Consider the following 22372-nt stretch of genomic DNA (forward strand, 5'->3'; position numbering starts at 1 on the left):
GACTATGCAACCCCAGGTGTCAAAGAAGGGGGCAAAGTATCAAGTAGGATGTAAATGAACATGTGTGACAGTGTCACCCTCAACAACCCTAATTTGATCGAATTATGGCAAATTTGAGTTACATGTATATATTTCTGTCATTTTTTCCGCTTGAGCGATCACAAAAATGGCAATTTTTGGACGGTGATATCTTCGGTTCTACTTGACCTTTTTTGCTGAAATTTGGATTTCTGAAATCAGAAAACAAAGCTCTGTAAGCATGCCAATTTTAATGAAGTTTCGAGATGGTGGGAATATGGCCTGGAGCAACTGACATAATATGACCCGGGAGCGAAATTTTTCAGTATCATAAAGGAGGGCTTGGGGATTCCCCCCAAGACTGAGCTTTACCTGGAGATGGTCTTTCAGCTAGTAACGTATCTCGCTAGCCCTAATATCGATTCCTTAGTCGCTGAAAAGCGTTTTCAGGTATCATGTACAGCTCAGAGTTCAAAATAAAATGAAATTGACGATAACGATTTTTTGTTGTATTTGCATTCCTTTAATAAAATATTACTTCTTCTATGGTCACTATGCCCATCGCCTATGTTAGGTAGCACGGCGTTGCACTGACATAGAGTTTTAAAACATGATTGCCTAGTTCAGTGGTTCTCAACCGCCGGTCCGCGATGTCATTCCTGCCGGTCCGCCAGGTATATTACAATTTTATACCTTAAGTTCAAGATGCAATGTTGAAGGCTTGTCCATTGATAATATGAATAAAACATCAAATTTTAAACTGATTCAGAACTTCGTGAGGTAACATTATGGCTGAAAACATGTTCGATTTGACTTATTAAGTCCAAGACGTGTCATTTGACGACATGCGGGCGACAAGTACAGAACAGTTACGAGCTGACTCATCGCTGAACAGCGCAATTTGCGCGATAATTCGTTTTCGATTCATTCATTTTGTGCAGGACCGTAACTGGGGCACCCCAAACCGCCCAATTGGAGAGGGGCCGAGCTTGAGAAGAACCCAAAATTATTTTGCAAATGAACATAAATGATAGCGTTTTTTTAAAACTTTTCCCAACATTTGCCATTTTCTTTTCGCGCTTAACGCGATTTATTGTCACTAAATGTCTTGCTTATTCGGTGCCCTTCTCCGAAAAATACGCATGATTAATAGAAATAGGCATTTCGGCGTCAGCCATTACCGCTCCACGACGTACCAACACATAATCAAGTTTAGGCTAACATGGGACTCCGAAACGCGTGCCGAAAATTCGGCAGCGAGAAAACCGATTCAGTCATGAATGATCGAAAATTCTCGCCATTGGCGCCTTTTGGGCCCAAGACCAACGTTTTGGGGGGTGGGCCGACGAAGTGCTTTTTCGGCGAAGATTGCATGTATAGTGAGGTATTTTCTTCCGGCGCGCATTGTCCTTGTAGTTGGCAGAGTAGCCTATGCGTTCGGTCGCAGTGGATAATGAGCAAAGGCAACACGAGAAGGTGCTTGGTTCGACTCCGAAATGCTTCTTCTCTCGATATTGTCAAAGAGAAAAATATTATTCGAGTTGACATAGTCTGTTAAACCCACGGCCTTTGGCGCGAAAGACTGTAAACGACTCTCGGCGGTAGCACGTTTATCTGGACGAGGCACTTTTACCTCGACTCAGCAGACTGACTACCATAAAATCACATGGATGCCATCATGAAGATAATTAATTACTATCAAAACCCTCTAAATGCCACTCTCTAGCATCATATAATTGCAAAAAACGGTTGCATACTTTACATTTTGGCTTCATTTCAATTTTGAAAGTTCACCGGTCCGCCAGACATTTTTTGACATTTTAACGGTCCACGAGATGAAAAAGGTTGAGAACCACTGGCCTAGTTTATATCGATATTGAATTCATGCATCCCGCGGCCGCTACGAAATTTGAAAAGTGGGCCGCGACCTGTTTTGAGTTGGCGACCCCTGTACTAAAGTGTGTAGCTTTGTACTAGATGTTTTGCATGCTGCAATGCGGCCAATTGAGGTAGCATGATTTCTACAGTCTAAAATACTGTCGAAACTATAATTATTGTTGATAAATTAACTCTTAGGGGCAAGGAGCGTATCATTTCAGTACTCGGAATAAATCATCTCTCACTGCTCGACTGGAATTAATACTTGGTTCAAATTTGAGTACTTGAATCATTCTGCCTAGCCGTACTTAGGAGTTGCAATGATCACACCCAACGTTGTCCATTACTAGTGTGACATTGTCACCTGGATAGGAAGGAGAAATCTCCAGCAAGGTGTTTTTGTTTGTATTCCAAACATAATTAGGAATTGTTGCGCCCAGCTCACCAAGCTAGATTTTGCTCACTTCCACCACTTTAAGTGGATATGCTTTGAGACTACTTCCACATTTTTAAAGCATAACTACAAACTTTTTACAATTCGAATTTTGAAGACCGGAAAAAAATATTGTGAAATTATCATACAAACTACACAAAATACCCCCTGTATCATGGTATCTAAATATTTATTTGGAGATTGTAACGTCTGTAGTCTCATTTGTCGTAGTGCGTTAGTCACAAATATGCATATTGTAATTTTGAAAGTAGCCACCTGTTACTGCCAAAATCATGCAAAAGGATGCAACCCCTCGATCAAATCTAATTTTGCAACTACTTGAGTACTTGTCATACTTCTCATTTTCTGCTTTCACTTGAAGTAGTGTTGGCTTGTCTTGAGAAAAACTACTTGAGTAGTAACACTGACTACCTTGATCAACTCTGTGCTCAGCCGTAGTGAATGCCATGCTTCGGTGTTTGTCTCTATTCCCTATAATTTATGGGGTTCACTGTCAGTAAGGAAGAAATATTTAACGGTACAGGCTAGGCTGAACTCTCCGCTCTTTGAAACAAAGAAAGCATTGTGCCGGTCAAACATCGGGAGTTGTCAGTTCGATTAGCGGCAGATATCGTCCGCCAACTCGCGAATCCACGAAAACACGTCGATCGGATGTCCTGTCTAGCCGATGTCTGCGTTTCGCGTTTTTGATCCTGCACCTGTTTGACCACGAAGACAGTGTTATTGATTCGGTCTATATTGTTCGATCAAGCGACCGTGACCTCCCATTTGATTTCCAACGACAGTGACGCAAGGGCCATTCCCAACCTGGACAACAAAAGTTGGAACCACCACGTTCCCAAATCTTCTGAAATTTGGTACATGCATAGATGAGTTAATTTCGAACACAATAAAGTTTATTTGAGGAAAATTGATCCCCGGGGTCAAAAGTTATGTCATTTTGAAAAATTGACGATTTTCTGCTCATTTCAGCTCTGCAGCATTCAGGTTTATCGATGTAAAATTCAAAAAGGTGTAAACAGATGTTGGATTACAGTTGAGATTTGGCACTGGGTTTTCTGAGTAGCTAGTATATTGGTCTATATTCTCATGTGGTATTGAATGCCATGCGGTGTAGTGTTAAAGGTTAAATTGAGGCGAAACTTGGTCGATGGTCTGAAATCGGTCAAGCGTTACACAATTTAGAATGCGAATTGAACAAAACCAGAATGCGAATTGAGCAAAACCTTATAAGTATATTCCAGCGAGTAGGGTATCATATGAAAGCTGGTTACAAAGACAATTTTCCATAGCTTTATTATTTTGGTTTTTTGACTGTAAGGTGGGGAAATCGCCATGTCAAGAGTACACTGCATTTGTACATGGATATGCTTAAGTTTGGAATACGGTAAACCGATGGTTCCCATACTTTTTTGACTCAACACACCTTGTTAAGCTCAACATATATTCATCATTACCCCTGAAGACTGAAGCTGTTCCTTGGGTATATATTAATGAGAAATTTTAAAAAATAACCTAACCGTTAACATCGCTGGTCAGCCCGTTTCCAACACAGATAATGACAAATATCTCGGGGTTTTATTGGACTCGGACATGTCCTGGAAGAGTCATATTAAGTCCCTAGACACTAAATTATCACCGAAGTGCGGCCTGTTCTACGGCCTTGGACGCTTCATGCCAGCCTGGGTTCTTCTGAAACTATTTAAATCCTTAATCCAATCGAAGTTACAATATGGCATCCTTTGTTGGGGGGCTGGCAATAAAACTGCACTCGAGCCACTGCAAAAACTATAACATAAGGTACTCCGTAGCATAGCTAGAGCCCCACAGGGGCCTGTTGGTCCATCCAACAAGTCGCTGCTGAAGAGAAGAGATTCGGTGTCCTAAACATAGAAGATATGCGAAAACTAGAAATCGCCAAGTTTATGCATCAGTTCCACTGCGGTCGTTGCCCCGAATATTTCAATGACTTTTTTGCCTCGGAATCAAAAGCGCACAAGTACAACACACGCGCGTCCACGTCGTCCAAATATCATATGATCGACCGAAAAGATCATCGCTCCGTCAAATATGCCGGACCTGATGTGTGGAACAGTATTCCGCCGGCTATCCGACAGTCGACGAGCATGTCCACATTCAAGTCGAAATACAAGTAATTACTACTAAATGAATACTAGTCCATCCCCAAGATTACCGGACCACGACTGTCCTATCGATCTCGCCTTCCATGACATGCCACCCCATTTTTGTCGCTTGCTTTTTTCTATACTATCTTCTTTACTTTTTATTCAGTGTGCATGCCTCCTCTTTACATCGCCTAGGCCAAGGTGGGTGTCCGATTTCATAGACTATTCCAAGTCGCTTCGACACCTTCCTACCTTTCATTGTATCGCATTTCTGTGGTGCATTGAGCTGATAAAATTGCTAATAAACCAATGATGATGATGATGTGCATGCCTCCTCTTTCCATCGCCTATAGGCATAGGTGGGTGTCCGATTTCATAGACTACTCCAAGTCGCTTCGACACCTTCCTATCTTTCATTGTATCGCATTTCTGTGGTGTATTGAACTGATAAAATTGCTAATAAACCAATGATTATGATGAGAATAGCTACCCATTGCTTCCGTCGTTTATCCGTCCGTTGCAAAATTTCTCAACTTTGACATTCAGAGTTATATTTTTCAGCAGAAACTCTACCGATAGTGCTCTGAATGTCAAGGTAAGGAAATTCAACATAGGTGCGGGTTAACGACGGAAGTTCACGACGGGAGTAAGGGTGACCCAGGGGGTCGCCAACTCAAAATGAGTCGCGGGCTACATTTCAAAATTCCGCGTTTGGATAACTCTAGGTCAGTACAACGCTGTGCTAACATGGGCGACGGGCATAGTTACCACAGAAGAAATAATATGTTATTGAAGAAATACAAATACAACAGTGCATGCATGCACACTGAATGAAAATAGAGAAGATAGTAGCCTATAGAAAAAAGCAAGCGACAAAAATGGGGTGGCATGTCATGGAAGGCGAGATCGATAGGTCAGTCGTGGTCCGGTAATCTTGGGGATGACCTAGTATTCATTTAGTAGTAATTGCTTGTATTTCGACTTGAATGTGGACATGCTCGTCGACTGTCGGATAGCCGGAGGAATACTGTTCCACACATCAGGTCCGGCATATTTGACGGAGCGATGATCTTTTCGGTCGATCATATGATATTTGGACGACGTGGACGCGCGTGTGTTGTACTTGTGCGCTTTTGATTCCGAGGTAAAAAAGTCATTGAAATATTCGGGGCAACGACCGCAGTGGAACTGATAAATAAACTTCGCGATTTCTAGTTTTCGCATATCTTCTATGTTTAGGACACCGAATCTCTTCAGCAGCGACTTGTTGGATGGACCAACAGGCCCCTAAGGGGCTCTAGCTATGATACGGAGTACCTTATGTTATAGTTTTTGCAGACTACTCCTTGTCGCTTCGACATCTTCCTGTCTTTTCATTGTATCGCATTTTTTGTGGTGTATTGAACTGATAAAATTGCTAATAAACCAATGATGATGATGATGATGGCTCGAGTGCAGTTTTATTGCCAGCCCCCCAACAAAGGATGCCATATTGTAACTTCGATTGGATTAGGGATTTAAAGAGTATCAGAAGAACCCAGGCTGGCATGAAGCGTCCAAGGCTGTAGAACAGGCCGCACTTCGGTGATAATTTAGGGTAGGGACTGAATATGACTCTTCCAGGACATGTCCGAGTCCAATAAAACCCCGAGATATTTGTCATTATCTGTGTTGGAAACGGGCTGACCAGCGATGTTAACGGTTAGGTTATTTTTTTTTTAATTTCTTATTAATATATACCCAAGGAACAGCTCTTGGTTTCAAATAGGTTGTTGGAAATTGACATATAGTCTTCAGGGGTAGTGATGAATATAAGTTGAGCTTAACAAGGTGTGTTGAGTCAAAAAAGTATGGGAACCATCGGTTTACCGTTTTCCAAACTTAAGCATATCCATGTACAAATGCAGTGTACTCTTGAGATGGCGATTTCCCCACCTTACAGTCAAAAAACCAAAATGAAAAAGCTATGGAAAATTGTTTTTGTAACCAGCTTTCATATGATACCTTACTAGCTGGAATATACTTATAAGGTTTTGCTCAATTCGCATTCTAAATTGTGTAACGCTTGACCGATTTCAGACCATCGACCAAGTTTCGCCTCAATTTAACCTTTAACACTACACCGCATGGCATTCAATACCACATGAGAATATAGACCAATATACTAGCTACTCAGAAAACCCAGTGCCAAATCCCAACTGTAATCCAACATCTGTTTACACCTTTTTGAATTTTACATTGATAAACCTGAATGCTGCAGAGCTGAAATGAGCAGAAAATCGTCAATTTTTCAAAATGACATAACTTTTGACCCCGGGGATCAATTTTCCTCAAATAAACTTAATTGTGTTCGAAATTAACTCATCTATGCATGTACCAAATTTCAGAAGATTTGGGAATGTGGTGGTTCCAACTTTTGTTGTCCAGGTTGGGAATGGCCAGCAAGCAAGTTGTCTCAGTTAAATTATATTTTAATCACGATTCGTTTTTAGTTTATTGTTGAAAACACCACAAGATTGAGATGTAATGAAAAGTTAGGAAGATGTCGGAACGGCTTGGAGTCGTCTATGAAATCAGACACCCAGCCGGGTCTAGCTAGACGACGTACAGATGAGGTATGCATGCTGCATCAAAACAAAAGTAATAAAAGTGAACATAAAACGTACAAGCTATAAAATGAAGTGGCGTATGTCGGAAGACGAGGTCTATGTTCAATCATGAAGGAGTTTTATTATTTGTATCCATTCGAGATACCATGTGATGTAATAAAGATATAGCTATTAGCTGGACGTCGAAACGACCAAGTATACATTCTCTTGAATCAATCAAACATCCACCTCTGCCCAATCTCCGATGAAGCAGTATTCGATGGCTATCTTCACTTCTTTTGGACAGTTTCCCTTCCTTTTTTCATTCGTCTCTCTCAGGGCTTTTATGCAGAGTTCGAGCATTCCAAAATTATATTAGAAGTGACGCTACATTTTTTTGTCAAATTAGACTAGAATTTGAATTACTGAACTGGAAAGAACTTGGTAAGTGAAGTAACTTCCTAATTAGAAAGAAATACAACGAAAATCAAGCTCATTTCGTATCAAACCGGAGTTCATTCTGATAAGCACGAGGATGGAAAATGTCGGTACGCCAATTGGCTCCTTGCTCACGATATAGTTCTCTCGTAGCGTTTTCGGGAGAACCAGAAATTAGAATCTAGAACTAGAATTATCTGGTATTCCATGTCTGTTTTTATATAAAGACGCCGTAAAAACATCGAGATAGCTGAGGATGAGCCCAGATAAGGATATGACGCTACTAAACGTGCTACCGGCGACACTCGAACCAAATTCGCCAACTACGCCAAATATTCTAGATGGGATTTGTTATCGTTTCAAGGCCGACTCTTCTCGGCCGAATCATTGAGAATGTCTTCACTGAATGACTTCATCAAATGTCTAGTCTGCCTTACGCTACTGTCTGAAGATGGGACTTGTTTGAAGGTTTCCTCTGCGGCCAACGGGCGTGATTTCGTGATCGGTTTCGTTGTATGTTGATTGTTCGTTGTTGTCTTTATGTTAATAGCAGACTTGACAGATATAATTGTTTCGACTGATTATGAGCGAAATGTCGATAATCTAATTCTAATCTAATTTATGGCTTTCCTGGAAATGCTACAAATGAACTGTATATTGCGGAACGACCCAAGCTCTATGTACAATTGTACAAATGTACAGACATTTGCCATTCTGACGCTTATGAGAATGAACTCGAATTTGATATGAACCGAGCTTGATTTTTGTTATGTTTCTTTCTAATTCTGAAGTTTATTCAATAACCAAGTTTTTACGAGTTCAGTAATTCTAATCTAACTTAAAAAAGCTGACGATTTTCTAGCTGTCCAGCTCGATAAAAATATCAGACATCGCCCGGCAAGACTTACGATAAATTAAATCCAGCCTCGATATCCGTGAACGAATCCATGTATTGGACTGTATATTTATTTCTATTTGTTATTTTTATGTGATTTCAAAATAAACTGTCTCTGCGATAACGTAAAAATCCAGCGTCTGTCTCGAGTGATTTTCTTAAAATGTGCCCGACAGCATTTTAATATGTATCGTGCCGATACTTTTTTCCCTACTTTGATACACAGCTAATAGACAATAATTGCAGTCGTATCTTGAAGCGATACGTGACGCTATTCGTTCTGTTTGCTGATTTAGAGGAAGTGTTTGCCTTTTCGCGTTGGTAATTACAGAATAATTTCAGACATTTGAAAAGTTCTCGGTAGAATCCTAGTATTGTCGAGCAGGGTTGAAGTGTTGAAGATGATCGATCATAGATAGGTGAGCAATCGCAGGGTTTAATTTGTGACATCTCGGGATTCCGTGCTCGTAAGACTGAATGAATAAGCTGTCGCATTTTCCACACATGTAGTTTATTACTCGTATTTGAATCGAATATTATCATAGTGAAATTATCATAGTCGCCAATCGCCATAGTATTTTCAACTACGGAAGCCTTGATACTTCGATCGGTCGTATCGCAGCATTCGAAACATGTGATACAAAGATACGCACGTTAGTGGAAATGACATATCTGTAAAGTCGTGATTAACACACAGAATTGTCACAGGGTGCAATGGAATAGGCATGGTCGAAAAGTACGCAATTATTTCTAATATGATGTACAGCTGGCATTATATCTCCTTGGTCGCATAAAATGTACGTACACGTACACATTTGAAGTTTCCACATCTTTCACACTGTCATGAGATCATACTGAGTGGTCTGCCAATAGTCGACTCGACGCCTAATACAATATTGAGGATCGAATCGCTAACATACTCGCTTTTGTCCAGCCCAAACTGTAAGTTATTACCGGAATGTTTTTCTTCTGATTTCTGTGTTTCGTGTGCTTCTGTAGTGTACAATCAGACATGTGATCCATTGTTCGAATTTGTGGACGGCGAATACTCGTTGCGTTTATTTGAGTGTGTGGGATTTGTGAACACCTCACTCACGCAGAGGAGATCTAATCGTGACACGCCGATCGGATGCAATCCAGTCTCGCTATAGATAACGAACTTACCGCGAGTCAGATATCTATGGCCTCACATTGCCTCATAAGTCGGAGTCGCGTTCGAACTTGTTGCGCGTGACACATTGTGACGCGACAGTGCTCGACCGCCGACGGCAGTCACATCTTGCTTAACGTCATTGCGTCGTTGGCACAAAACCGGCATTTCGTCGGATTCTTTAAAGTTGAAAGTCTTGACGTTTTAAGAATATAAACGAGTTGTTCTTACTAACCTGGAGAACCATTAAGCCAGGGGTCTCTAACACACGGCCCCAATCTGATTTGAGATTTCGGAAGAACGCTAAGTGAAGCATTTTATATGCTGAAATTGATTTCAGTTTCAAAATATTCTTGTTGTTCTTGTTTGACAATAAGCTATTCTACTGTGCCCAATATCTTTATACCTCACTAGCTGAGACGGCAACGGCGATGAGAACAGGCGGACAGCATTCCATGAGGGAGAATCAGCTGGTATGATTGCCTCGACGTGCAATGGACCCCACACTGCCAAGATCGAGACGCTCAGAAAACGGCTTTGGGCTTTCCCACAATATCAAGGTTTAAAAAGAGATAGTATTTCATCTAGTACCGTTTATCACTAGCCCTATTATCGATTCCTTAGTAGCTGAAAAGCGTTGTCAGTTATCGTGCGCAGCTCATAGCTCAAAATTTAACGAATTTGATGATCATGATATTTTTGTTGTATTTGTATTTCTTCAATAAAATATTCCTTTTTTTGTTGTAACTGCCTGTCGCTCATGTTAGAGAGCACACCGTTGTACTGACGTAGAAGTGTAGCCTATTTTATCTCGATATTGCGTTCTTGCGGCCCGCGGCCTCCACAGAATTTGAAATTGGCCCGTGACCCGTTTTGATTTGGCCAGTGCCCACCCTTGCCCTTCGCTAGCCTTCGGCAAACCCCAAATTTTCGCCGAGTCACAAAAACAAAACCTGCCATATTCCACATCTAAGACATTACTATAGTAGGCTATACTAGTGCAGAAAATGAACTGTGCGTCAGGGGCAGTGTTAAAAGATCAAAAACGAAAAGATGATAATGAATACTGCAAATAAGTGTGACTTCTGTATGAGTCGAGTGCGTGTATTGACCTTCAGCGAACCCCAGTCAAGAACCATCGGAATAAATACAGAAACAACTATTATATCTTTCCCCTTATCGACTGCTACTTCTTCTCCGGAGCTATCTACCGAAATGTGGTCGAGAATTCTGCAAAATGATTTTGAAATCGTTGCACACCTCCGTAAACTGCATCAGTAGTTGACAATCTATTATTAGATTGATATACATACATACATTGAATGCTATACAGCGTGCATGATTCACCATACCAAAAATGTTGTAGAGCACTGGGCTAGATTGCGCCGAAATGTTGCCATACTTTGCGTCATCCTATTTCTAAACTACTAAAACGATGATTTCAGATTTATCGGCACGGCTGTTAATATAAATTGATGAGAACGCCGACTACAGGGTATGCACCATTTAAATAGTGTGGAAGTACAATTCAGCGACGCTTGTTGGTTGAAATGCTGCATAAGATAAATAGCTTCATTTGTTTGTCACACCAGTGAAAACCCGATACAGACCAGGAGACCAACCGGGGAGTACGCACAGTGTTGACATTAACGGTGAAAAATAAATAAGATACTAAACTACAAAAATGAACACGAGAAATAGTTAATTTCGTATGCAACACAAGATACGCACAAACCAATATAAAGGTCGCTCTAATTTCGTGTTTGTGTAGGGTAAAAAGAAAGTTTGTGTGCACAAGTTTGTTACCAATATATATTCATCGAAATTGCCAATAAAGGAGCAACATTAATTCTTAAACACTTGACTGAATACATTTACGCACGGTTTTGATGATATGATAACGCCAGTCAAGACCATTATGGCGGTCATGCCGAAGTTGTGATGTCGTGCTAATGGAACTAACTGCAGAGAACAGATAAACGGAAATGAAATACAGTCGGAATTAATATTTATCAGGTGGATTTGCGAAGTGGAATATTTGGTGACTTGACTCGAGTCACACGATTCCTTCGATAATTTCAAACGACGAGTCCGATGCAAATGATTTCCAGGCAGTGACCCAAATGAAGTAATTGATAAACGTGACTCGAGCGGACATCCAATTTAGTTCGTGGGCGTTCAACTTACTACAGTGTTTTTGAGTAGTTCTAGTTCTAGTGGTGGAGTTTGAAAAGTGAATAGTTCTAGTAGTGGAATTTGAAAAGCCACTAGTTCCAGTTACAGAGTTGAATAAAAATAGTTGCTAAAAACTAGAAAACACTTGTCATCTTTTGCGTGAATCTTGTGATAACTTTGTCGTGTGAAGTTATTGCAGCGATTGCTAGCTCAGAGTCAGCACTACTAACAGCCAGGGGTAGGTTTTGGGGGTCGAAACCCCTCCCATTTCAAACTAGAAACCTTGTCCCTTTCAAATGCCGATTTTATCTCCAGTATTTCTTTGCTCATTTGCAATTCAGTAATGCGCATTATCAGTTACTACTCATTGGTGTTTAAGTTACGTAGTTGAGGATTTTTAAAGGTCGTTACTTTCAGTTCTTGTTCTAGTTACATATTTTGAAACTCCAGTAATTTGTGGAAGTCTGGATTCGAGTCTACCAACGCAATGGATATGGTACTATGTTATTGAGAAACGCGCGACCATGTTGGGATTTCCATTGTGTCGTCATGGCACGCGGATTTTACCGAATCCTCCATTACGGTTGACATTCTATCAGAGAAAGTTCACAGACTCTGTAAAATTAAATATTAACTCGCAAGTTGACATAGTGGCTATTTCTGACAGGGAGCGCATCCTTGAAATAAAACGTGGAATCGATCGTAATGCGGCCCGAATTGAACTCTTTGTTGCGCAGCAGTGGGATATTTGCGGCAATACTCCCACGAAAACGACATGGTAAATAATATTGGGCTAATGCTCAACCAGGCAAGCTTCAGAAAGATCTGTTTTGTTAAGCGGCAAATTAGGAAACTAACCTCCTGGTATGTCTGTCTTGAACGAGAAAAATGCTCCTTTTACGAGACAGGACACATCGAACACTTGGCCTTAAACTGATACATTTCATTCAGTGAGCAATGAGCATGCTGCAGTAGGTTTAATAATTTCATCAGTTGAAAACTACACAAGATTGCGATCTATTGAAAAGACAGGAGGTTGTAGAAACGAATTGGCGTAGCCTTTTAAATCAGACACCCACCTTGACCCGGAGCACGTAAATAAGATGCGTGCACACTGCACAGTGCACACTGGATGAAAACAAGTATAGTAAAACATAATAATACTACCGCAACAAAACTTTTCGTTGATATTTGTGGCAAGGAAGTAACGCTTCAGTACTCGAAAAATCATCTGTCACTACTCGACTCACATCACTATAGAATTAACACTCCAATCATTGTACCAATTCCTAAAAAGGACTAGCGATGTAAATAAAGTGATTGGTATGCTAGCGTATTACAGGCGATGTCGATACCTCAGATCGTGGTCCGGTAATCTTGAAGGTTAACTAGTATTCAATACATTATTATTGATAAACTGTTCTGAAGTAGCCGATCTATTGCGAGTAGAGGTAGACGCGAAACTCAGTATGAGTTCATTGATAATTCTATCATTTCAAAACACCACAAGGCTGCGATACAGCAATGATATATATAATATTGGGTACAGTGAAAAGAGCTACGTCCAAAGAAAGTTGCTCGCGGTCACGTGTCGCCTTTAGCTTTCGAACTCGTTTCTCGCGCCATTTGTTTGCGTCATCCAGCCAATCTGTTTACAATCTGGCGATTCCTGTTCGCGTCACTCTTCAGACGCTGACACAGCCACGGGCGGTCGACTTGACGAAGGAATTTCCGACAGATTATCACTCACGGGCAGAATGCGCGTCTCGATGGGCTCAGGAAACCAAGTGTTTGCGAAAATGTATCTCTGATCAATTTCTCTCGCTTAGAGATTTGCGCGACAGCTTCGTTTGCGGAACGTTTGCCTTGTTTGTGGAGCCAGTCGGTGTTGATTTACTACGTTTGATTTTGCGACAGGACGGTTTAGTGACGTCAGCTGTGTAACTAAAAGAGTTAGGGTTGAAATCCGAGGCGTTGGGTGTAACTTCCTAGTAGATTTGAACAACTATATAATTCTAGTTGTCAAATTAGATTAATCTAATTCTAATCTAATTTGTGACATGTTTCTATGCTCTCATTTTCATTCTAATCTAATTTTACTGAAAATGCTACAGGAGAACTGTATCGTGCGAAACGAGCCAAGTTTGGCGTACAGACATTTGTAATTCTCGTGCTTATGGGAATAAACTCTGCTTTGATACGAACTGTCGGAACTGAACTTGACTTTTGCTGTGTTTCGTTCTAATTTGGATTTGAATTCAATTTGCAAGTTCTTGCGAATTAGTAACTCTAATTCTTATCTAGTTTGGAAAAACTGTGCAGCTATCATTCTAATTCTAATATAATTTGGAAATGCTGAAAATTTAGTAGTTGCTCAACTTTACTGCCTAGTTGAGGGGGACGTAGTTGTCATTACCTTCTCATGTGTTGAATCAATCTCTCTGTCCACCGTAGTGCTTTGACTGGGATTCTGTGTCCGCTGATTGGTCAGTTCCGTTGCCGCTCTCTCCCGTTCGTGTTGTCATGTTCTTTTGTTATCGAGGTAACGATATCAATTACTACCACACTATCGAGTGTTGGCTTCTATTATGAGTGGAAGATTTACGTGGATCGGTTGACGCCGATTGTTGGCGAGCAGACAATTCGTCTGCTGCACCCACGCTCAGAGCCTACTCGCACTACTTACACAGGTGTTTGTTTATGTTGTCACACTACTTCCAACTTTACTGGACAGTGGACAGTTGTTTGTCGAACTACATAGCCTACTTGGAGTTTGAAGAGCTTAGCTTGGAGGTACAGAACTTCAATACACAATTGAATAATAGATTGATATTGAAATGAGCTCGAATATTTTCGGCACACACGCGTCAGGTGTAATCGTCATAAACCAGTAGAGAATTGGAACGAATATTGTACATCAACAATCGTACGATTCTATTGTACAGTGGAGTTTGTCATGTAAAGAGTACATTTTGTATGTTTACATCACCTTAATATGTGATGTTGTTATAACTTATAAGAACCGCGCCAATAAGCTTCTCTATCACAGTATCTGGATATATATTCTAAGATTCTACATATTTGTAGTGGCATATTTCGTTTTTAAATCATGTTTCTCCAAGTTCCCGAGGGTTATATGATAACTTTCCGGTATTTCGTTGTGTAACACCCTAAGTTACATCATATGCACGCATTGATTTAATTGAGGCAAAAGCCGTTTAAGAGATATTGGCGAACTTAGTGATTTTGTGGTATATTTTTTTTTTTTGAAACCAAGTTTTGTCTATGTTCCCGAGGGTTATATGATAACTTCCTAGTATCACGTTTTATAACTCCCATAGTTACGTCATACGCGCGCACTGGTTTGATGAGCGATATTGTCATTGGAGTCGCACGAAATAGCCCATGTATCCCGTTGACTGAATATTATTTTCGAAAATTATGCATACCTGTAGTGTTATTGCTCATTTTGCGTAAATCGCGCAATTGCAATTTCGAAATTTGCCACCCCCAGATTAACATCTGAAAGTATGATACTTATACCGAATGCACTATTGGCGTAATGCGATATGATCGCACCGGCCGCGCGCATCAGTACGTCATTCGATCGCCATTGTTGCGTTAATCGTGTGCGCGAAAGACAGAATTCCACTTTAGATTATAGCGGATGATTCCCCTGCAATGTTGGTAATTTTTTTTGCCCGACGGCGGTCGCATCTCTCCACGATCTGCCATTCTTTCGCTGCTGAACAGACCTCGCCAGTGTTCACTCCGATATCTAATATATCTCCAGTCCACGCAAATAGAAACACTGCCCGTAGATTTGTACGCACAGTATCATTCTTTATGAAGTGAGTCTATATTAAACTTGAACTCCACATATTCTAGCAGCATCTCAAGTTCAGATGAAAGTAATATCCACAGCGAAGGGAACATGGCTCGTTGAAGGCTCGTTCTATAAATAGCCAAGCACTACGCGCTCGACGGCGAGTGGTAGGACTTGAATAACAAATTCTTTAATTATGACGTAAGTCGATGTGGTGAACTGCGCCGTAACAGACACACAATAGAATGAGGCGCGAGGCGTTGTATGGTTAGCAGAGCTGCTGGATTAATGCGAGTATGTTCGCAATCGTTTCTTTTGTTCGGGTTTTATACGCGACCAGCAGATGTTTCACTTGAAACTCGTGTCGTTTTCGAGCGTTCTGTCGCGGCTCTTTATGAACGCGTTTATGATCGAAGCAGAAGTCCTTTGGCCAAAGAACAGCATTCAGCTTACTCATGCCTACCCCGTTTCTAGCAGACTTTGACAACTAGATAATTTTCAGCTTTTATAAGTTAGATTAGAATTAGAATCATAGCTACACAGTTGTTTCCCAAATTAGACCAGAATTAGAGCTACTCAGTTCTTTCTCGATTAGATTGGAATTAGGATTGTAGCTACTGTTTTTTTTTCAAATTAGATTAGAATAACTACACAATATTTTCGAAATTACATTAGAATTAGAAAATTTGGACATTGAATCAAGTTCAGTTCGTATCAAATCAGAGTTCATTATCATAAGCATGGGAATTACAAATATCTGTACAGCAAGCTTGTCTCGTTTCGTACTATACAGTTCTGATGCAGCATTTTTAGGAAATCCAGAAATTAGATTAGAATTAGACTTAGACCAAAGAAACATTTAACGAATTAGATTACTGGCATTTCGCTGTAATTAGTCCAAGTCTGTTTTCTAGCACACCATAATAACAGCTCCTGCCAAGCCAAAGTCTGCTCGTAGTTAGCGTTAGCGTGTTGCGAAAAAGCTACTACTGTTGTAAAGTGCGTCATCAATTCTCCAGGGCCGACGGCTTGTTTTAGCAACTTTGACGCTTATGCGGCTGGAATGACGCTTTCTGACCGGATAAAGGACCTCGTGACGTTTCGAGGCCCGGATTACATCTGCCTGGTAGAAGCGCGTGTGCCGTGGTTGGCGGTGTTGGCAGAGTTTTCGCCAGTTACTAACACTCAGCACCGATTTCTTGCTTCTGTCCATTGGCTGGCTTTGTGGTGTTTTTAAGCAAACCTAGGCCTGCAATACTTACTTTGATATCGTTGCTTCAATTCGAGTACGAACGATGATTACTTTGACCACCTCTGCACTCGGCAGACGCTATATTCGCCGACACACAAAGGAATTTTAACACAGCGTACAAATGTTTGAGTTTGCCAATGTCTACCCACAAAGCCCGCTGTTTGAATAGAAACAGGCTACAGTTACCAGAAATAAGTAAAACTCGAAACGAGACTAAAAGGTTGAAGCGATCGGCAGATTTCAGAATTATGCTCTAAATTCGGACAAGCGGTTCACAGCACGACGCTTTGACCTGAATATCGAATCTATTTCGAGCCCTGCGTCGCTCGCATCTAACAAAATGTGTTCGATCGGCTATTCGAAAAACGCGACAAAAGTCAATTTCGTTGCCGGCATACTTGTTATGCAGACAGGCACGTCGTGAATGTGCGTGTGCGCAACGGTACGGCTCGCATGACGTCATACTGCTATACATTGAATTGATAATTATCGATTCGTTGAACGTTGAACGCATTTCTGATGCAGCACAGCGGCTTTGGCTGGATTTCGGTCACAAGCAACATCGATTGTTTAGATATCAGCTAGCGTTGGCGTGTGAGCGTAATCAGTGAAGCTTACTCTGAATCATTGGATACTTATGTCATGCCTGAAGAAGTTCTTGGAGACACATAACTTCAATTGACAATTGAATAGTATATTCATATTGAAATAAAACCGAATATTCAGCTGACAGAACTTCACTTACACCATATCGTAGTCGCAATATTTTACAATGATTGTATCGAGCAATCGAGGTTTTATTGAGAGAGCCAGTAGCATAGTAGTTACCGCTTAGCAATGTAGACACACAAGATAAATCGGAATCGAAGTGTAGACAGCCGGCGGGTTGTGATGTGATGATGGTATTAGGACGTGAACGAATGCTGAAATTGTTCGTAACGGCGGTCACGTTGCACCAATTATTATCTCATAACGACTGTTTTGCGTTTCGTCTACGCCTCAGAACCAGAGTTTGGACTACTAGAAAATTTTCCGATCAGAATCAGAATCGTAGCTACACAGTTTTTTTTTCGACCTAGATTAGAGTGACTGTATTTGCAATGAATTCAATTCCGATTCCGAATTAGAAACACATACAACAATAATAATAATCAAGTACGGTTCGTATCAAATCAAGAGTTGAATCTCATTAGCACGATAATGTCAAATGTCTATGCACCGAGCTTGGTTCGTTTCGCACTATACAATTCACCTGTAGCATTTTCATGAAAACCGGAAATTAGATTAGATTTAAGTGAAAGTAGAGTAACATTTCCCAAGTAACATTAGAATTAGATCACCGGCATTCCGCTGTAATTACTCCAATTAGACAACTGATATTATCTAGTTACCCAAGTCCGCCCGGAATATAGTGATAGACACTCCTGTCGCTTTTCAGACAAGCTCCTGAAACCGTCACAATTTAGTCATTACGTTGTGTGTCATTTTCGCGTGAAATGTCTCGCACACAATCGGAAGTAGGATTGACGAAATCACGGTAGTTCAATGAGGTTCCTTCGCATCTCCATCGTCAAAGCACCGCGTTGGTGCAGACGAAAATAAACTGCCGTCGTCCTAACAAATATGCCTCCATTTCTTGTGGTGAGACTCTTGGATGCATACAGAACTACAGTATATTCGTATTGGAATAAACCCGAATATTTTCGGCTGGCTCTTGTCAGTGGTAATCGTCTGCAACTAATGGACACTAGACATACAATGTTCTTTCCAATTCTCAGCTAGTTGCTGACGAATGCGAAGATTACCCCCGACGAGTGTCAGCCGAAAATATTCCCGTTTATTTCAATATCAATGGATTATTCAATTGTATTTCTTGTGGATTGTCTACACCGCGAGCCAGCCTTTCACATACCGAGGTTGGCGCACCTAAGTATATTCAAATGTAGTCAAAGTTGTCATCGTTGGTACTCTAGTAGAAGTAAAAGTAATGTAAATTTCTACATAAGTACATGTAGAACTAGAGATTTCCGAGTAAGTAAAACAGGGAGTATTCTAAGCCAAGTTTTGGCAAAGAAACCGAAAATTGTGAAGTAAAAGTCTAAAATCAAAACCACTTGAGCAATCGTTGCTGTTTACGACCGAGATATTGAATAATACGCATTTTATGACAAAACATTTATCCTTTCACAATCAATCAAAATATCTCAGCCGAATATAGGAAAGTCGTTCGGGACGATAAAGATGTCTATCGCGTAGAATTGGAAGTATTTGAAGATACTCTTGGAAGTACAGAACTTCAATATACGATTGAATTATATATACATAATGAAATACTGTAAAACCGAATATTTTCGGCCGACACACGTCATGGTAATCGAGTGCCATCCCAAAATATCAGGGTTTATTTCAATATGAATATATTATTCAATTATACAATATATAGAAGTGGTAGTAATATAAATACATGCATGCTTCGATGGGTAGAGGAAGCAGTCAACACTTACTCGAGTGCTCCGCAACAGTAAGAAGTAGAGGCGCTTCGTCACCAACCTCCGAGTGTTAGATTTAGAGGGCCGCCGTCTTATAAGCAATGGTGTATTGTATTGTCGCAAAAAAATCAAAACATCAACATAAAGAACTGTCCGACATGGAGGAATGATTCTTGGAAGCTTTCGGCTTGGAAGCCGTTGGCTCCCCGCACCGAAAAAGAAGAATCGATAAGTCCGGCATCGCAATTTCGATGTACTCCCTAGCCCGGTGATGTAGCGCGCTACCAAACGCCGTCCCGACGGCACAGTGCCACGTAGGGCCGAATTGTGATTCGAACCTTCGCTTCACACGTTCCGCGATATCTTCCTCCATTCGTAAATCGACGCAAGCTCGAACGGCTATTTCTGCAGCCGCTTCTTCCATATCAGGCGGCATACTTGAAAACGTGATCATTTTCGACGAACCTTTGTTGGCCGGATGCAATAAATTACGCGCCATGTGTTGTTTTACTGTCCGTACCAGTTGTGCATCAACTTTAGGCCCTTCTTCGTACCTGTGCTGGCATACGAGCGCCATAATAGAGCTAATCGCAGCCAACAGCACCATATAGAAAGACGTTGAGTAGGCCACCGACAGACCTGCAGTGTGGAAGATATGCGTCGTTTTGGTCAATGTTGACGTCACGCTCACTCGAAATATCGATATGAAGAACGTGAGGATGTTGAGAGCCGCTGAAAGCAGAGTTAAAAATGCGCGCGCTCTTTTCGACGAGATTTCTTTCAAAGCAGCGGACTCGCGGTCCTGGTCCGTGATCAAGACGAGAATCGCGAACTCGCAGATACCGGACGGTACCGCGCTGAGAAATGTAAACCATGCGAAATCAGTCTCTTGCCGAGTTAGAACTTCTCTTGAGGAATCGAATTCGTAGCATCCCAACGGCGGAGGTAAAGGCAGACAGTCTAGAAACGAAAGCTGGCTCCATTTGGCCCAACTATTCTGTCTGAATGCCTCAAACGAAAGCACTATCGACAGGCCTCCGAATAACGCATTAAGGCCGTATTGAGTTTTGTCTTTCCCGCGGAAGAACTTCATCGTCACTAGAACAAACTGACTGCAGTCGGAAATCTTTACAAAGGTTTTGCCATTACTACAAGCGGTATTGTGACGCGATAATACCAGCGGAAGCGGTTTCAAATGTGCGCTTTTGACTAGAGCGGACGACTAGTAAATTTTCAGCTGCATCAAAATAGATTATATGAAATACAGCTACAGATTTTTCCAAATTCGATTAAAAGTACAATTACGGAATTCGCGAAAACTCAGATATCGAATTGAGTTCCTAATTAGAAAGAAATACGACAAAAATGAAGTTAAGACTATATCAAATCAGACTTCGTTCCCGTAAGCACGAGAATGGAAAATGTCTGTACGAAAAGCTTGGCTCGTTTCGCACTATACAATTCTCCTGTAGCATAATCAGGAAACCAGAAATTTCATTACAAATAAAACGAGAGCATAGAAACATTTCGCAAATTAGATTAGAATTAGATTATCGGGATTTCGATCAATTAGTCCAATTAGACGAGCAGAATTATCTAGTAGTCCAAGTGTGTAGAAATCCGTACGCTCAACTGCCGTTTTTCACACGCTCACGGAGAACCCACGCGAAAAATAAATCTCGGCGCTGCGGTTCGCGAAAATGAAAGCTATTTGTGGCCTGCGTTGCGTAATCCGGGCATATTTAGCTGAGCGCCTCGCTTTGTTGATGCTATTGAACAGAGTGTGAAGCCGTGAGACTTCGAACGCATTTCACAGGCATCGCTGATAACGAGTGGGTTTCCCCGCGCTCCTTTGAGGTGCGAGATTGTCTGGCGTAGCGCGCGTGTAATCAATTTACTCATTAGCGAAGTGAACGGCAACTTGATCCAATTATATTTATGTTTGTCATCGACGGTTTAGACGCCGCAACATATCAAATAGTAGCGCCACATTTTATCCGCGCGTACGAATCAGCTAACGAAATGCCTGGTCTTCCATTGCTTTGTGACTTGATCATTGCTCCCAATACATAAGCAGAGGTGATCAGTCGAAGTACTTCCGTTTTTTTACTACCTGCACAACTTGCGTGGTTATGTTTTAGAATAATTCCCTTTCTACAGAACAGTTTTTTACATGTTACATGAAGCAAAAGTATTTATGAGTGAAATAATGATAACAGCTGGGCGAAAATATAACATAACTGAATATTTTTTTAAAATTGTTTTTGTTATTCTTCAAATATTTTGCTATTTCCGAAGTAGCCACCTCTGATTAACTACTGAATGTATCCAACCCATCGTTGAAATCTACGTAGGAAACTACTTACTTGAGTGCTTTTTAGATCTTTATTACTTCTTCACTGGAAGTAGTTTTGAGATATATGTATTCAATTTCTACTTCTACAGTCTGTGATTGAACATACATTTATGGCGTTCCTTTACTTGTATTTCTATGTTAGTAGCAACACTGATTTCTTTTTCTCCAGTATCTAAGGTAGACAAGCACTCTCCTTAGACAGATTCGAATATTATCAGTCAGAGGTAGGCCTACTGTGTTTGTTCACCAAAACTGACAAAAGGCAAAGTAGAATTCTGTAGAGAGAGAGAAAAACATATTCATCTTCACAAAATAGAATAAATCAATCTTTTATGTGTCAGTTGTATTTTGAACTACCGGGGTAGGCTACGTATCTGAGTTGACGCTTCTTCAATATACGCCCTAGATCGAAAAAGTCTTTCCCATGTCACCAGCAAGTGTTTCCCACGAACACGATAAAATTTTATAAACGGCAAACTAAATTGTTTTCTGCCTTTGGAGAGACGGTTATTAGGGTTGGATGTAGGTTAGGGTCAAAGTTGGGGTTAGGGTATCCCTAGATTAGGGTTGGGGAGGGGGTATTAAGGTTGGATGAGAAGAGGATATTAGGGTTGGGGGAGAGGGGATATTAGGGTTGGGAAGGGGGATATTAGGGTTGAATGTGGGTTTGGGTATCCCAAGATTAGCGTTGGGGAAGGAGGATATTAGGGTTGGAGGTGGGTTAGGG

At 41.0% G+C, this 22372-nt stretch overlaps 1 protein-coding gene and 2 long non-coding RNA genes across 3 annotated transcripts; all 3 read right to left on the reverse strand.

Annotated features, from left to right (window-relative positions):
* Positions 1-1067: 1067 nt before the first annotated feature.
* LOC145444631 (uncharacterized) lies at positions 1068-8463 on the reverse strand. The gene is made up of 2 exons (XR_013916726.1): positions 7314-8463; positions 1068-3048 (listed from the first exon to the last, which is right to left on the reverse strand). It is a non-coding gene; the product is annotated as an uncharacterized LOC145444631 (long non-coding RNA).
* Positions 8464-10812: 2349 nt separating this feature from the next.
* LOC145444635 (uncharacterized) lies at positions 10813-17022 on the reverse strand. Its single transcript, XR_013916729.1, has 2 exons — positions 14139-17022; positions 10813-13666 (listed from the first exon to the last, which is right to left on the reverse strand). It is a non-coding gene; the product is annotated as an uncharacterized LOC145444635 (long non-coding RNA).
* A 2357-nt stretch (positions 17023-19379) lies between these two features.
* LOC145444610 (uncharacterized) lies at positions 19380-21005 on the reverse strand. The gene has a single exon (XM_080322627.1). It carries the CDS (start codon positions 20380-20382, stop codon positions 19426-19428), a length of 957 nt encoding a protein of 318 aa, XP_080178753.1. The 5' UTR covers positions 20383-21005; the 3' UTR covers positions 19380-19425.
* Between the last annotated feature and the right edge of the window lie 1367 nt (positions 21006-22372).

Source organism: Botryllus schlosseri, chromosome 8, assembly GCF_051294905.1.
Source record: "Botryllus schlosseri isolate E-star chromosome 8, Bs_hap1, whole genome shotgun sequence".
Lineage (NCBI taxonomy): Eukaryota > Metazoa > Chordata > Ascidiacea > Stolidobranchia > Styelidae > Botryllus > Botryllus schlosseri.